Source organism: Tiliqua scincoides, chromosome 6 (assembly GCF_035046505.1).
Source record: "Tiliqua scincoides isolate rTilSci1 chromosome 6, rTilSci1.hap2, whole genome shotgun sequence".
In the NCBI taxonomy this organism is placed as follows: domain Eukaryota; kingdom Metazoa; phylum Chordata; class Lepidosauria; order Squamata; family Scincidae; genus Tiliqua; species Tiliqua scincoides.
Genome location: NC_089826.1, coordinates 52,333,374 through 52,350,783, shown reverse-complemented (window position 1 = coordinate 52,350,783; position 17,410 = coordinate 52,333,374). Strand labels below are relative to the sequence as shown.

At 41.4% G+C, this 17,410-nt stretch overlaps 1 protein-coding gene across 4 annotated transcripts; it reads left to right on the top strand.

Annotated features, from left to right (window-relative positions):
• The first annotated feature begins 765 nt into the window (after nucleotides 1-765).
• On the top strand, nucleotides 766-17,402 carry CBR4 (carbonyl reductase 4). 4 transcript variants are annotated; one of them, XM_066632315.1, is made up of 7 exons: nucleotides 766-847; nucleotides 3,393-3,534; nucleotides 4,268-4,388; nucleotides 5,196-5,332; nucleotides 9,207-9,341; nucleotides 11,448-11,665; nucleotides 15,317-17,402. In XM_066632315.1, exons 2-6 carry the CDS (start codon nucleotides 3,393-3,395, stop codon nucleotides 11,624-11,626), a joined length of 714 nt encoding a protein of 237 aa, XP_066488412.1. In that variant the 5' UTR covers nucleotides 766-847; the 3' UTR covers nucleotides 11,627-11,665; nucleotides 15,317-17,402. The 4 variants fall into 4 exon arrangements, with proteins under 4 accessions (XP_066488412.1, XP_066488410.1, XP_066488411.1 ...); XM_066632313.1 differs by lacking the exon at nucleotides 15,317-17,402 and having other exon boundaries at nucleotides 11,448-11,855; XM_066632314.1 differs by lacking the exon at nucleotides 15,317-17,402 and having other exon boundaries at nucleotides 782-847; nucleotides 3,364-3,534; nucleotides 11,448-11,855.
• The last annotated feature ends 8 nt before the right edge of the window (nucleotides 17,403-17,410 follow it).

Genomic DNA, 17,410 nt, shown 5'->3' with positions numbered 1-17,410 from the left:
GCGGTACACGGCACAGACCACAGGATCGGGCTCTAACAGTGCATCTAGGAGTAAGCACAGGTGGGACCTGGGTGTCCACTGCTTTGACTCACCACTGATTCCCAGGTCCACCTTTAAATGCCTCCTAACAAGGAAAACAGCACCAACATCCAATCCCCCCCCCCCCCGCGTGCTGTTAAATAATTATAATTTCATTCCACTGGATTCCATCATTCGCCCTGTCCAGTGGCTGCATGCAGGACAGCAGCTATGCCATGCATTCTGGAGCTCCAGTGGAAGAGCAAGAAACCTGGAATGGCCTTGCAGCTGCTTCCCCACTGATTGGGCATCCACTGGTTCTTCATCCACTGGGGCTCCAGAAGGAGTGCGACCTCTTGGGTGCCACCAGACCCAGTGGGGCTCCTTGTGAGCAGACACGCCTGGGACTGCACTGCAGAAGTCTGCTCAGCTTGTTCTTACGACGGGTCTCCTCGGTGCCTATGAACTGAACCGAGAAAGCAGAGCAAAGGACAGTCAATCTTTACATCATTAACTACAGGTGCGGCTGGAGCCCAGGTCTATCCACCTGGCTGACCTGGGATATGGAGGTGACACATCCCCAGCACCGCCTCAGCTAACGTTCCCGAGGCAGGGGGACGAAAAAACCACGAATCCCAGAACGCCCCGCGTCACACCGTGACCACCGACGAAGACCAGAGGCAGGGGACAAAAAACTACCTATCCCAGAACGCCCTGCGTCACCGTGCGTACATACTCTCCCGTGTTGCATGCCGGGAATAGTAGTCAACATAGCATGACCTCCATACCAGAAGGCCCGAGTCTACGCTCAGTGTGGCGCTGGTAGAAGGTAAGAAGAAGAAGAGGGGGGAGGGGAGCGCGCGACTCTGACGTTCCACCGTTGAAGAGTGAGAGTAAAACGTTTATTTCCGTGGGCCGAGAGGCGCCTCTTCAGACGTGCCTTTGGGGCGAGAGCACAACATTCGCTCTTCTGTGGCTCCGCCCCCTTTTCCTGCGTCCTCTCAGGAGCAGGTTTACTGGGTGATGCTGCCCCTTTGTGGCGGCTCTGCGTATTGCTGGCGCTGCCCCTGCCTTTTACCAGGAGGGATAGCCACGCCCCTGGCCGGTCACGTGCTGCAGGAGGCTGCACAGGTGCAGGGCTTTGCTCCGGGGATCCAGCAGTGCCCTGGGAGTGCTTCCTTCACGGGAGGGGGGGGGGAATAGTCTTTAGTCTTCAGTCTGGTGTCCTGGAAAAGAACTCCAGTCCTCCTTTCCCCTGTGAGCAGCCCCTGCAGGCAGCGCACAGTTGCAATGAATAAGAGGTAATTAATTAATGTAAGTTGCAATTAATAAATTGCAATTCATTAAATTATGTTAATTAATATGCAATTAATAAATTATATGCAAGAAATTATATGTAATTTATTTTTAAATTCAATACTATGTAATACTGTGCAGTGGTTCTCAAACTTTTAGCCACTTTTTCAAATGAGAAACTCTCAGGACCAACCAGAAGTGATGTCACTTCTGTCAGAAGTGATGTCATCGGCAGTGATGTCATCAAGCAGGGAAAATTTTTAACAATCTTTGGCTGCCCACACTTAAATAAGCCCCAGTGATGGTCATTGTTAAAAGCATATACGGAGTAGTCTGTTAAAGGTACAGATCTGTAACACTAGCCTAATTGCAGTCACATACCACGGTAGCATCAAGTCTGATATATTAAAAATAAAATTTGAAATGAATGGGTATCTGCCTGAAATTGGTTTGCAACCCACCTACTGCATCCCGACCCGCAGTTTGCGAAACACTGATATAGTATTTAACCACGTGAAATCAATGTACAAGTGTCTTTAGCTTTTATTTGGTCAGGTCCTACATTTTTACTTGGATATTCTACATTTTGGGGTGACTTGTCCTCTTTTGCAGTTATGACATCTGTTCACCCTGGGGGGTGGGAATCAAATGTGTCTAACTGCATCTGTGGGACTTGCACATTGAATGCTTTAATAATTTCTGATTTGAATAATTTCTGGGCCAGAGGAGCACTTTCATTGGCAACTGGTAAAGTGAAGTGCTTGGTGTAGTGCAGTGTTGTACCTAGAGGGGTGCAAAGCGATAAGTTTTGTGGGAACTTGACTGCAACATGCAAATGCCCCCCTCCCCTTTGGAGCAATTCCAGGTGGTGGGAACAAAACAGGCAAATGCTTCTGCTTTGCTGCCCCTGCCTGGAATAGCTCTAAGGGGGAGGGGCAGCTTGCACGCTGTGGTGACGCTCCCTGCAAAACTTAGCAATTCGCACCCCTTCTAGCTATGTCACTGGTGTGGTGTGGTGGCTAAAAGTCAAAACAGTAAATCCAGAAGCCCTTGTTTTGAATCTTACCTCTGTGGTGAAGCTACTAGGTTGCCTTGGACAAGCCTCTCTCAACCCCTGCTTTGCGATGTGGAAATAAGAAGATTGACCTACCTTTCAGAGTTGTAAAAATTATGGGGAATATAATATACGTGAAGTGTGTCCCTTTCAAAACTGCATCAGAAAATGCACTGAAATGGCTTATTACGAAGTTCGGCATAGTGTAAATATATGGCATATATGCATGGGGTGGATTGAGTGGATGGAGGGATGTTCTTTTCTGTCTTGCAGAACCAGGGGACATCTACCAAAATTGAGTGGTGGAAGAGTTAGAACACAAAACAAAAATATTTATTTACTTGGTGTGTAATTGGTCTGTGGAACTCCTTGCCACTGGATGTGGTGATGGTGACTGCCCTAGATGCCTTTAAAAGGGCATTGGACAGATTTATGGAGGAAAAGTCCATCACAGGTTACAAACCATGAAGGGTATGTGCACCCTCCTGGTTTTAGAAGTAGACCACCTGAGAATGTCAGATGCAAGGGAGTGGCAACAGGATGAATGTCTCTTGTTGTCTTGTGTGCTCCCTACAGCATCTGTTAGGCCACTGTGAGATACAGGAAGTTGGACTAGATGGGCTTTTGGCCTGATCCACCAGGGCTGTTCTTATGTTCATGCCAGACTGTTGTGTGGAGGAGACAGAAGTCTCATTTCAGGCCATTGGAAACATGCCAACTTCACATTTTCTTGGAGTAAAAAATCCTTTCTACGGGCTTTAAGACCACATTCATTCACATTAAGAATGTGGTGTTAAAGCCCATGGCAAGGATTTGTAACTTCATGACAACTCCGAACCTCAGTTCCTATCACATTTTCTGTCTCAAAATTACTAATTCTTGTTCTGTTTATAACGATACCATGTCACAGTTCTTGTATTTACAATCAATTGGCTGTTGCTTCTTATGCCAAAACTACGCAAGACCCGCATGTATATTTCTGTCCTTGCTAACAGCAAATAGTTTTCCTCTTTGCACTTTGGAGATGTCAAAGGTGTGTGCCATTTTTGGAGGATCTCGGGGAATTGGAGTGGCTGTTGCACAACTGTTAGCACAGAGAGGATATTTTCTGGCAATTATTGCAAGAAATCTGGACTTAGCACAGACCACTGCAAAGAGCTTGGGAGGTATGTATGCCCTTGTGCTTGCTTTTTACAAATACTTAGAAAACAGAAAACATGTTGAAATGCCAGAATAATATATCAGTACTAAATATCTTTTGTAATCTTGCAGAAAGTTGCCAAATTATTTTAAATGAATCATCTTTGCAAATCAACTAGTACAGCTTATATCTTGAATATAGTGCAGGTATGTGGTGAACTGAAACCACGGATATCAAAGAACACATCTCTGGAGGTGAAGGGAGCCTCTGGAGGGTCCTCTGAGTCCTGCAGAGGCTGCAGATGTTCATCCATGGCCTTTGCCGGGCTCACGCTGAGCCTGACAGTTAAAGAAAAAAAGCTACTTTTGCTTTAAGTGACATTTTTAATGCCATAAGGTATTAGGAGGCCTGGGGAAGCCCTTCACAGGGGAGGCCCCGCAGACCTGATCCATGATTAAGTGAATTTGCAGATACAGGACCTGCAGATATGGGAGGTCCCCTGTATAACGATCTGGTTTGATAGTTGGAAACTTGGTTTTCTGTTTGCTTCTGACAAAGTTTTTTTAATATACATTTTTTAATACTCTGTTAATAGATGGTGCTCCAATAAGAATTGTAATCTTGCTTTTTTTGGTATATGTTGTTTTCTGGAACCCATATGTCAATATACATATACAGCTCTCTAAATATATTTGTACTAATGATGCTCTCTGAGAGGCTTCACAAAGTTTCTCATTTTAGGCTTTGTTCTAATACAGGAGACCATCTAGCATTTAGCTGTGATGTTTCCAAAGAAGACAGCATCCAAACTACGTTTAAAGAAATAGAGAAAAGTTTAGGTCCTGTAAACTATTTGGTTAATGCTGCAGGTGTCAACAGGTTAGTTTCAGATTTAAGTAGTTAAACATTTCAGTTTTTAAAATATCAAACATAAAAGTGCAAATAAAACAGGAAATACTGTGATTTATTTGGTTAAATTCAAATAATGTATCAAAGTGTATACTTTGATCTTTGGCTTCAGATAGCTGATGTAACTTATCCTGGAATAAAGCTTTAATCAATTTAGAGCATTGGTTCCCAAACCTTTTCGACTGGTGGCTCCCTTAACCTACTGGGCCACTGGAAGTGGCTTCCCATGAGGGCTACAATCCTATACATTGTATAGGGTGGTGGGATTTTTACAGGGATTCAGCGGCTTTTTACAGGGATTTTTACAGGGATTCAGGGATTCAGTGCCGCGGCATGGAGCCGTGCCACGGACCACAGGATTGGGCTCTGAGAGTACCCAGTTATGCCTTCTGTGAACCAACATTGGAAACTAAGTTTGCTAATTTAGAGTAATAGTCTTTTCTAATCACCATTGGTTATTTATGTTTAAGTACACAATCTCATAGTGATCTCATTTGGGTTTGTACTTGGATGCCTTTCTAGACTTAAATGTCAGTTGATTATAATGAAGTGTCAATGAGATGACTGGCATAGCAGTTACTGTTTCTCAGATTCCGCAGTTTTTGAATGTGATTAAAATGAATTGTGAATCTGATTAAGCCATTTCTGCCCGATGTTGCATATATACAACAGGGACCAAAAGTGTACACTTGTGGGCCAGGCAAAAACAGATTAATATTTCTTAATATTTTTTTGGAGAATTAATGGTAACCTATGTAATTTTTTTTTTTTAATTAGGGATGGCTTACTGTTGCGAACCAAAACTGATGATATGATATCCCAGCTTCACACCAATCTTTTGGGAACAATGCTGACATGCAAAGCTGCTGTAAAGAGTATGATACAACAGCAGGGTGGTGCTATTGTTAACATAGGTGTGTTTGCCTAAGCAAATGTGATTATACGGGCTGAGCATCCTTAGTCTGAAATGCTCCAAAATCTGAAACATTCTGAGCCCCAAAACTTTTTGAGCCATGATGCCACAAGTGGAAAATTCCACACCTGACCTCAAATGACAGGTTGCAGTCAAAATGCAGGTGCACAACAGACAGTTTCTTCAGCCTCTGCACAGGAAAAAAATACTCCTCCAGCCCCCTTTTTAGCTGTGATATATCTTTTCCATGCACTCCCAGATTCTCCCATGTCAGCATTATGTATATGCAAATATTCTAAAATTTCAAAAAATCCAAAACTCTTCTGATCTCAAGCATTTTAGATTAGGGATACTCAACCTGTGTTTCACTCAACTTGTGTTATTTTTTTTTTTTAAGAAACGATGTAAGATTAAATTTCTGTGTTTCAGAAATGATTGTCAAAGTTAACCATATTGCATTAGGAGGCAGAGGCACTGGGCTGGATTCAAAAGTGCCTTTTGGTCTTCCACTCATGAAAGATCCTTTTTACATTTTGAGGTAAAGAAAATTGGAACAAAATTCAAAGATATTCCTCTGTGAGATAGCTTGTACAAGCAGAAGCACCCGCCCTGCTATAGAAACTGCTTGTTATAGTACTGCACAGACATTTGTGCCTCCAAAAATGTCTGCAAAATAGCACTAGCAGAGGTTTTCTATCTGCTTATTTCTACCAGCATTTATTTTGCACACTGCATGAGGAGTTCATCTTTTTACCACTTTATTGAACTTCACGCTCACAATCACTGCACATCTCAACAAGTAGTCCTACTAAATGTCCTAAGTTTAAAAAGCTGTATGTTGCATGGTAAAACATGGGGGCTGTAGTTTGGAAAAGTGATGAGAAAAAGCTCTACTACATGCAGAGGCATACCTGATTGGGGCGAGGGGGATGAATGTCTGGGGCACCAAGCTGGCGGGGGGCAACTCCTTGCCGCTGTCCACCTCTCTCAATGACCCCCCCTCACACCACACAGACCTTCTGACCTAGAGAAGTTCTGAGGGCCAAGGAAGAAGTGTGCTGCCTCTTCAACCCTCCAAAAATCTTGTAAAGGCCTTGGGCGGAAATCATCACTTCCAGTTTCATGGATGAAACTGGAAGTGACATTTTTAAGCCCTTAGAAGACCTTTTGAGGGCTGGGGAGGCTTTCCTGGTCCTCAGAATGCCTTCTATGGGCATAAAATGTCACTTCCAGTTTCATGGAGGAAACTGGAAGTGATTTTTTTGATCCTCTGAGGCCTTTACAAGGTCTTTGGACTGTCAAGGAGGGTGTGCATGGCCTCCTTGGGCCTCCAGAAGGGAGGCAGGGGGTGGCAGCCTGCAGGGGGGAGGGTGGTAGCCTGCGGTGGTGGCCCCAGGAGGTACTGGGGCCAGGATCTCCACTGGCTATATGCAGTGGCGTCACTAGGATTCACGTCACCCGGTGCGGGAGGGCTGTGCGTCACCCCATGCAGTGGGCGGGGCAACACCCCAGGTGGTGGGCATGGTTATGTACCATTGCCCCGCCCCACTGGTTTTTTGGCTGTACCTTTTGTTAGAACACAGATATTTCAAGGTGGTTTGTTTCATTGCATTCTGCATGAAATTACACATTGATTGATATATAGCATGATGGTATTATTCCTCCAAACTCTGATTTTAGTGATTTTAAAAACTTGTAGAGTCACACACACACCCTCCCACGTGTCAACTTACTAACACCTTTTTGCAGCAGTTCTCAAACTTTTGTCCCTGGGACCCACTTTTTAGAATGACAATCTGTCCAGGACCTATTGTAAGTGATGTAATGGCCAGAAGTGACATCTTCAAGCAAATTAAAATAAATAATTATAAATAATTTAATTAAAATAAAAGAAATAATTAAATAAGGGGGAGCCAGTCCTGTTCCACCAAGTGAATCTGCTCTGAAGTATGTCCTATTGTGGTCAGTAGGGCTTACTCTCAGGAAAGTGTGGGTAGAATTGCAGCCTGTGAGCCCAATCCTATGCATGTCGACTCTGAAGTAAGTCCCATAGTGGTCAATGGAGCTTACTCTGTAGTCTGCCTGCAATAACAACCCCCCAAAAAGAATTAGTGAGATTTCCAGCTGTCCCAGTGCCCAGTTGAAAGTTCTTCTGTTTAAGGCAGGGGTGCTCACACTTTTTTGGCTCAAGAGCTACTTTGAAACCCACAAGGCCTGGAGATCTACCAGGGGGGAAGGAAGCGTCTGACAGACACCCCCTTTAATGTATGGAGCCCCTGCTGGAGTCTAGTCATTTTCGTCAGTTTTGTTGCTGCATGCCTGAAGAGCAGCTAAAGTGTCAGTTTCAGTGTCAGTTTAGTGTCAGCTAAATATGTCAGTTTCCTCTAGTCACTAGACGAAACTGACATATTAACAGTTTGGAGAGACAGGGCTCCACGATCTACTCATTTTGCCTCGCGATCTACCGGTAGATCACGATCCACCTATTGAGCACCCCTGGTTTAAGGCATATCAATACAAAGACCCACCTGGCTTTACAAGCGCAAATAGAAAACATGCCCCTTACCAGTTGAAGCCTCTTTTTTGTCCTTTTTAGGGGTGGGGAGGCTGCCTTTTGGAGCATTTGTTGCACTCCAGCTCCATTGGATCAGGACCATTCTGGTGTCCTCACATTCCCCTTTGCCTGGCCTGACCACCAGCCAAGGCACATCTGCCTACTTGCAAGTAAACGCAATGTGAGGCTGCTTCGCTTTCCATAGGGCTCCATAGACTTGTAGCTGGGATGGGGGGACCTCCTCCGTGTTTTTGGGGTCTGCATTCATTGGATCAGGACCATTATGATGTTGTTGGAGTCCTCTCAGCCTGCCTCTCAGCCTGCCTTGACTAAGGCAAGTCTGCCTACCCACCAGTAAACGCGACCACGTGGCTTCGTTTCTGGCTCAATAGACTCTCAGCTGGGGGGACCTCCTTCTCGGGTGTTTTTTGGGGGCTGCATTCATTGGATCAGGACCATTCTGGTGTTGTTGGATTCCTCTCAGCCTGCCCTTTCTGAAGGACTATGGCAAGTCCGCCTACTCGTGAGTAAACGCATGGTACGGCTCACTTTCACTTTCCATAGGGCTCCTTGCATTTTTTCCTTACGGTTTTTTGGCCATAACTTTTGAAGGAAAGGAGCTATTTCAATTTCGCATTTTGCACTGCACTCCGCTGGTCATTCCGTATCCAACGGTTTATGGCACGATGCGGTAGCTTCTAATGCCACCGTTTTAGCGCGTCATCCCCCCAGGCGCGTCACCCGGTGTGGCCTACACCCCTAGCGACGCCACTGGCTATATGCATGGAGTCCATTATTTAATTCTGCAATGTGGAATTCAGGGATGTCAATTTGGATATGGTAGATAATTCAAAGAGCCTTAGAACAGAAATGTATGTGTTTGGGTCTGCTCTTACAGGATATTCATTTTATATTCCAATATTACTTACAGAATAAGCACTAGATAGGATAGGATTGCCTATTACTTTCACTTTCCTCTCTCTTTGTCAACCAGTCTGTTGCCTCTTTTTTCTCTGTCCTGCCCTGTTCACCTATTGCAATTTTTTATGGGCTCCTGAATTGTATTCTCGTATTACTGATTTTAACTCCTTTGGTCATGCATTTTTATTTTTGAATCCATGCCTGCTTCTTCGGTGCTTGGTCTCCATGAACATTAGATCAGCAATATACTATATTGTTCTGTGTTTTACAATTTTTCATTTTATACTACAGTACAATACAGCTGTTCTTTAAAAAAAAAAAAGAAGATTCTGCCTTGACTAGAGGTCTTGGATTTGGTTTTAACTGCCATTTCACTTTGTTTCACTTTGGTTTATTTTAGGAAGTATTGTTGGACTGAAGGGCAATTCTGGTCAGAGTATATACAGTGCCAGCAAAGCAGGATTAGTTGGGTTTTCACGCTCTCTTGCTAAAGAAGTAGCAAAAAAGAACATTCGCGTCAACGTGGTTGCTCCAGGTTAGTTTTGAATCAAGTTGATTTTTTCTGGTCTGTCACTTCAGATTCATTGGTTACATCCAACGGTAAGGCAGGAGTTTTGAAAATAGACACTTTAACATCCATACATTCTAAACATAAGGCACAATCACCGTACTGATGAACAGTCTGTAGAACTGTGAATTTCTTCATTTGAGTTAAAGTTCAAGCACAGTATTTTTCTGAAATTAACAGAGTAATCTTAGTGTGTCTCTGTAATTTTCAAACACCTATTCAATTTTATTTTGAATTTGTTGCCTCACATTTTATTGATATATAGTGAAAAACAACATATACATTTAGCTCTTCTGCCTTTGAAGATTATAGCTTGTATCCTCAGGACATTTCTAATTACTAAATACCATTTAAATTGGCGAGGTTATTCACCTCCAGTTCTTATATCTATTTTCTTGTAAACCTGAAATAATAAAACTTTGTATAAATGGACACTTTTTGGAGATACTATGTTGTATCCTAAGAAAGTCCAGATTCCTAAATCCTAATAATCTTCATGGAACTTAAGGCTACAATCCTATGAACACTTTCTTGGGAGTATGCCCCACTGAACATAAAAGGGCTTATTACTGAGTAGACCTGCCTAGGACTGGGTTATATGTCAGTCACAACTAACTTGTCCCTTACTGATTTAAATGGTATTTAGTAATTACAAACTTTCTGGAGATACTTTGCTGTTGTGCTATTGTCTTTGAAGGTCATATAAAAGTAAACTGAATACGCTAATGTTTAAGATCTCCATATATTTCTTTTGTTCTGTGAATAAAATCTCTTTATGCAGATACAGTTTCCAAATGGTACTTTTGCTTCAGAGTTAGCAGCTATTTTTCGCTCTCTCTAAAAGCTGGACTGTAATGACTGCATGACTGAACAGATTAGTAATGATCAGCTTAGCAAATACAAACAGCTGTATCATTGTGTGTGTGTGTGTAGTTCATGCAGAAAGTCTGCCCTTTATTTTGAATAACTCCATTGGACTTTCTTTCTACTAACTACAGCAAGATTTGGTTTTGAACATTAATAACTTTTGACACCATCTCATGCCCCTAGCAGTACACTGAATAACACTGAATAAAGTAGCTGGATGTGAGAATTTAACCTTTTATCCTGAGGCAGAAATGCATTTTCTCATGCATTGTCAGTATTCATTTTATTCAATAGTGATATTCCTTGATTTACCCTACTAGTGCTATTAGAGGACTTGCTTTCTACTTATTTTATAGTGAAATGTAAAGTATGTTTCCACTAATATTAAAATTGAATTCCCTTATCATTATGCTACTGAAATATTCTAATTAGATTTGAGTTTGATTTGTAGATCACACTCAGCAGTATCAACTCTGATAGTCTAACAATGGAAACTTTTTCAGAATTTTCTCGGATGAGATATTTCTTCATTTAAGTTTTTATATGCTGAAAGATTGGAATAAGATTGTGGGTTTCTGCATTCTCTCCTGCCTTCCCACCTCTCTCCCCCCCCCCATATTTCTCAACATTACCAGTCACTTAAGCTTATATGCAGGACATGGTGAAAGGGTAAGGAGAAGGCAATGTGCAAGGCTAATACCAGCTCCCTATCTCACCATGTTCAGGTTCTGCTATCTGAGAGAAGTGGCAACTGAACAAGTCCTCGGAAGAAAAGAAAGACAGATGACACTGTGACAAAACTCATATTTTATTTATTTATTTATTTATTTATTTATTTATTTAAATGAATATTTTTATTTAAACCATAAATATTTGAGTCCGTTTTTTTTGGAAGTGCATGCCATTAGTCAGTAGTGGGACTTATTGCCAGGTAAAAGTGATTAGGATTGGGCTGTAAACTTGAAAACTTGATTACTGCACACATTTTTAATCAACAGCCAGTTCAATATCTGAATTGATTGGTCTTATTTCAAAATGTTCCAAACTATACTGAATACATAAACTTATTTTCCCAGGTGGACAACTGCATTATGAATTTTGACAGCTATGCATGGACTCTTGGGGCACTACGGGTGCATACGCTAGAGCTGGACCCAGATTTTATTAGTTACTATTTCACAAACATCTTTCTTCCCTCTCTGTTAGGCTTCATTCATACAGATATGACAGCACATTTAAAAGAAGAGCAGCTGAAAAGAGCTATTCCTCTTGGAAGATTTGGAGAGCCTCAAGAAGTTGCCAAAGCTGTTGCCTTTCTTCTAGAGACTCCGTATGTGACGGGGCATGTTCTTGTTGTTGATGGAGGCTTGCAACTTCTGATTTAAAAACAGTATTGATTTGTGGGGGGAAACCTTCAGCAGTTGGTAAGTTCCAAGGAGCAGTAACTGAACTGATACCTGTTTTGCTAGCTTTGATTTAAAACCATACATATTGCCTAGCAAATGCTAAATTCTGTGCTTCCAATGCAGTTTGCAGTTAGATAAGCAAACTGTGCTTGTATGCCACCAAATGGCAAGTCCTGACTCCTGCATTCAGGTGTGTGTGTGTGAGAGAGAGAGAGAGAGAGAGGGAGAGTTTTCAGGATAATGGAATAGAAGATTTTATTTTTTAATCTCTTTGCAAGTATTAGTTTTTTGTCCGAAACTGTTTTTCTGCTACATTGTAGTGAACTATTTTTCACAGTTTATTGTCAGAAAGGCTGGGTGTTCTACTCAGAGAGGTGAAGTAGACTTATGGTAAAATATTTTGGAATGTTTGATAAGTCATTAGCCAAACTGACTAGAAGTGCAGACTTGTTGCTTTTGGGTCCCTTACGTGGTTCTTAACAAAGAATGTATTGTGCTGAAACATGTAATTTTGGGTTTCTTAAATAAAATACGTGATTGTTACAAAGGACATGAAAAAGTGATACCTGTTTCAATTAAAGGAGACCAGGAAACATCACTTTTCATTTAAGTTCTCTTTATATGCAAATTCGCTATCTGCAAATTCACTTATCTGTGAGGGAAATAATTACTATCTTCCCTCATTATCCACGCCTCATTATCCCATATGCAGAGACCTTCTGGAGGCAGCAGAGACGTTCAGAATGGCACCCGTGACCAGCACAGACGCCATTAAAATGGCTGGCAGAAGTTTCCACCGGTCATTTTAAAGGGGTGTGCACTGATTGCATGTACCATTTTAAAGGTCCCCACAGCCTCTGGAATGTCTCTGCAATATTCAGAGATGTTTTGGCACTCCCTGCTGCACTTTACTTGATGTCCTGAAGGCCTCTGCTGGGTTCTTCTAATGGTACCCCTCGTACCTAGCCCCATCAATCCCATAGGATCAGTGGTCCATTTTATCTGCAAATTCGCTATCCACTAGTGTTTCCAGGAACCTATCCCTAATGAATAGCAAGAACTGACTGCATTTGCCTTCATCCAATACTTTAGTGTTGGTCCTTGAGATGCCTTGAGAAAAAGATAATATTCATGTTGCTTGCAAATAATCAGAAGGGTTATGATTTTTAAAAATGGATTTCTGCACCACTTTGAGGAGCTTTGCTCTTCAGGAGCAAAACAACCATTTCAAATATGGATAATGTGTTCCTGTATTCAAAATTGAAAAACAATGTTTGTCTAGACATTTTCAGATTTTCTAGTTTAAACTGGATGTCTTATGGTCCCTGCTAATTATGTTAAAAAGCTTATATGGTGTCTTTTTCCTGTAAGACATAGGGTGGTTTACAACAAATAAGCAATGAACATAAAATCCTAAGTCACCCAAAACAGTAAAAATGTGAGAGTGCCTAGCTGTGATCTATGGGCATAAGCCAATCTGTGTTTTATGTTACAGTTGGACCCTGGCATCCACGGATCAGGAATCTGTGGATTTGACTTACCTGGATGCGAGCGGCTACTGGGACCCAAGTTTAAATGCCTTTAAAATAAACAGCAACAAAAAAAGTCACAGGCTCCTACCCTTTCATGGCAAAACTGTGGTGTTTCTAAACCTCCAGCACCACTTTTAGGTCATGCAGAGGTTCCTTGCTCCTCCCAGGTTTGGCCCAGAATGCCCCCTCAACCTCACCATGATCTGGAAGTAGGTCATTCAGCCCCCAAAATGGCACTGGTGGCTTGGAAACACCTGGTTTTGCCCTGACCTGGCTGAAGCCTCTATTTTCACTCCTTTTTTGTTTTAAATGCATTTAAAAACTTGTACCTCAGTATCCATGGATTCCAGTATCCGGGGGGGGGGGGGGTGTTTCAGGAATGGAACCCCTGCAGCTACTGAGGTCATTTATTCCTGTATTCCTGAGGTCATTTATTCCACCTGTATTCATTTATATTCTTCCTTTCCATGCTTAAGTAGGCAGCTTACATTCAAGTAAGCCATGACTACCATACAGGAATTTATTTCAGAAGTTGGGCATTTTGAAATCCCATTAATTCCATTGGGGGAGATTTCTGTATGAAATTAATGGGTGAAGTGGTTGTGCCTAAAGGAGGTCAAATGTCATGAATGTAAGGACATCCAGTTTGTGTTAGACTACATTCATAATATGTTGAGTAGAAAAGATGTTTTTTTTGCTGTCTGTTAAAAGCTAAGGTCAGGACAGACCATCTTCATTCCATGTTCTTCCCTGTTTATGTGGATTAAGGGGTCCCAGTACCATTCTGTTTCAACTGTTTCAACAATACCACCCCCCTACAAACACATCATGCTACAATAAATTAGAATTTTGAATGTTAGTTTGGTCAGCTGGCCAAACTAAAATGAAGTCAGTCTGCTGAAACAAAGATATCCGACAAGCAAATAAAACATGCCTTAATTCACTTATGATCCTACCAGTGAACTTTAAAAGTATTTGGGATTCATTACATTTGGAAAAACAACTTTCCCACACTAAACTTCATGCTATTTAAGTATGGAAATGGTTGGGGTTTTTTTTTACATTTTGACATATGACAATGTCTAATAAATATTGCTGTCCTTTTTGTGAGCAATTGTTTAACTGCCACAAGAATTTTGTTTCCAAGAAAGGGAGACAATATTTGTTTAAGCTGTATCTTAAGTTAGAAATGTTTGTGCTGTACCATTCCTATTGATAGGATACATTTCTCCTCCCACACCTCTTGGCATTTGACCAAATTGTCACTGCGTAAGATACACTGATGGAACTCAAGCATTAAAACCAACAAATAGGCTGCTGTAATTTGTGATAATTGTATTTATGAGGTCTTTTCCTGCGATTTAGCAGAGCAGAAGTGACTGTGAAATAAGGTACATTCCACCCCCCAGTTTTCTACCTCTTCACCATCCCACATTTTCCACTATTTGTCCCACACTGACTTCTGCTTGTATTTATCATACTAATGTGAGCACAAGATTAGATTGAGAACAAGTATTTGTTTTTATAGCAACAGTGTTTTAAAAAAGCAAGCAATGCAGTTATTTTATATTTGAGGCCTGAGTCACCTCTCCTGTGATCATGACTGTGTTGAATAAAATGCAAAGATAGCTATTTTCTTCTACTGATTTGGCAAACAAACTGTTTCTATAAATTATGAGGTAGGTGATCTTATGACATACCAGCAATACAATTAACTACAAAGACAAGTCATCTTTGGGAGAAAGCATTCAAAGCAGTAAAGTACTCTGCCATCAGCAGCCATCTGAGCTTACTGAATACTTACAAGAATGTATTCACACCTGAAGCAAACATGATTCTCTTTGTTTTGACTACATTTCTCTTGTATGGATCTGGTAGGGCACAATTCATTTTATATTACTCCCACTGCTCTTGTGGGTGGATCAGTTTATAAATGATCTGTTGTATGAACCATTCTTTCTGCATTTGAATACCATTATTTCCTAAATAACTTGTTTTTGCAGAGATAGAAGCTGAGAAGAATGGCATACAGCTTAGTCATTTTGCATGCAAGAATAAGTTAGATCGGTTAACATTAACAACTGAACTTAAGTTGATGATAAGTTTCAAAAGTCTTAACCTTTGACTTTTGGCCTAGGTTATGCTTTTTAACTGAGCTACAACTGGAAAGGAATGAAGATAATGGTCACAACCCAACACTGTTCATGGATAGCAACACACTCCTGTGCGCAAGTACTCATGCTGAGCTTGTAGTATAGCAAGAATTCTAAAGATCCAAAATCCAATTCAGGAGCAGAGCTGCAATTCTAAATACAGTACTTCCTTGGGATTAAGGCCCATTGAGCTCAGTTCTAAGTAGATATATGTAGGATTATGTAGCAAGTTTCATGGAGCTCACTAGATTGTACTCTCTAGAACAGGGGCAGCAAACCAATTGTACATGTGCCCAAGGTGGCAAGTGGAAAATCATGTTGCATGCAATGCTGCCCCTTGCTTCTTTAAGCCCTAGTCACAGACATGGTGTGCACATCACTGTTTGGGTAACAAAAGTGATTGGCATTGGCTACCAGTGATAATGGTAAATATGTAGTTTAGCAGCTCCATGAATATTTACGTTATTGCAGTAAATATATTTGATTTATATTAAAACTGTTATTTAGCATGGCACATAATTTATCAATTATATATTTATATCAACACAGTAGAACCTCTTTAAGTTGACCACCCAAGGGACTGGAGGAAATTAGTCAACATAGGGAGGTGGTCAACATATGGAAAAAAAGGCATTTAAATATTATCATGTTTAGCTCCCATGACAACAAATGCAAGGCCAAGTTATTATTTAGATTGGAGTTTTAAAAAGTTTTATTGCAAATATCAATGAGAATTGATCCTCTTGTGATGCTTACTATTTATATCATCTATATCTATATCAAGAGACAGAGAATAAACAACCCACAATCTGTTTTAAAAAACCCCTGAAAATTCATAAGCTTAAAAAAAAATTGTAAGTTAGAAAAAAAAAACTTGGTTTCATAGCAGACAGGCAGACCAATGCTATCCCTTGCCAGCCCATAGCATGTAGCATGTTACATAGCCCCAACAGCTAAAAAAACCCCACTTTTTTACTTAGGCTGCCTGGCCTCCACTGGGTCTCCTTAGATTCGCTAAATGCCAGAAGGTGTTTGATCCTTGTAGGTCCCTCACTAAAAGCTGTTGCGAAAACTTCAGTCAGGGAATAAGAGGACAGGTCCTCTCATGGATTGGGAACTGGCTGAGGACCAGGAAACAGAGAGTGGGTGTCAATGGGCAATTACAAAAAATGTGGAGAGAGGTGGAAAGTGGAGTGCCACAAGGATCTGTCCTGGGACTGGTGCTTTTCAACATCTTCATAAATGACCTGGAAACAGGGATAAGCAGGGAGGTGGACAAGTTTGTGGATGACACTAAACTCTTCTGAGTGGTGAAGACCAGAAGGGATTGTGAAGTGCTCCAGAAGGATCTCTCCAAACCGGGAGAATAGGCAGCAAAATAGCAGTTGTGTTTCAATATAAGTGTAAAGTAATGCACTGGTGATGGGAACCAAAGTGAAAGGCTTCACTATGCACAGTCAACAAAACCTTTATTAGGCATAAACAAACATATGCACAGGCAACCGCATGTCCCTCACAACTTGGTACATGTCCAAGTACAATTGGCAGACAGTGCAGGTCTGTCAGCTATGTGCAGTGTGCCCACCTATAAAAACCCTTTCGCACACGCGCTAGCAGGCATAGTGGAGAGATTGTCCTGTGGTTTCTTGCATTTTCAAGATGGGACAAACCAGACAAAACACAGGCCCACAGTATCGTGTTCAGTGGGCAACTTAGGGAGAGTAAATTAATACTCTGTGCAATGGTCGAAGTGGTCAAGATACAACTTATGGAGGCGTTCAATATAGAGAGGTTGGTCTCCCATAGTGTATACGCACTGTCTGTCCATACTGTGAAAATTAGGTCAGCTTAAAGAGGTGGTCATTATAGAGAGGTGGTCAACTTTGGAGGCTCTACTGTATTTGCATCTGTTAAAATAAAACACTCTTGATTGGTTGCTAAAGATCACCATGGACATGTGAGAGAATTTAGAAGATTACGGTATATCCAGTTTGGACAAATGTGCTTGAAAATGTTAGCCATCTCTGCTCTAGAAACTACGAGTAGAGCAGCTTTAGAGGATTTTTTGTATGAAGCAT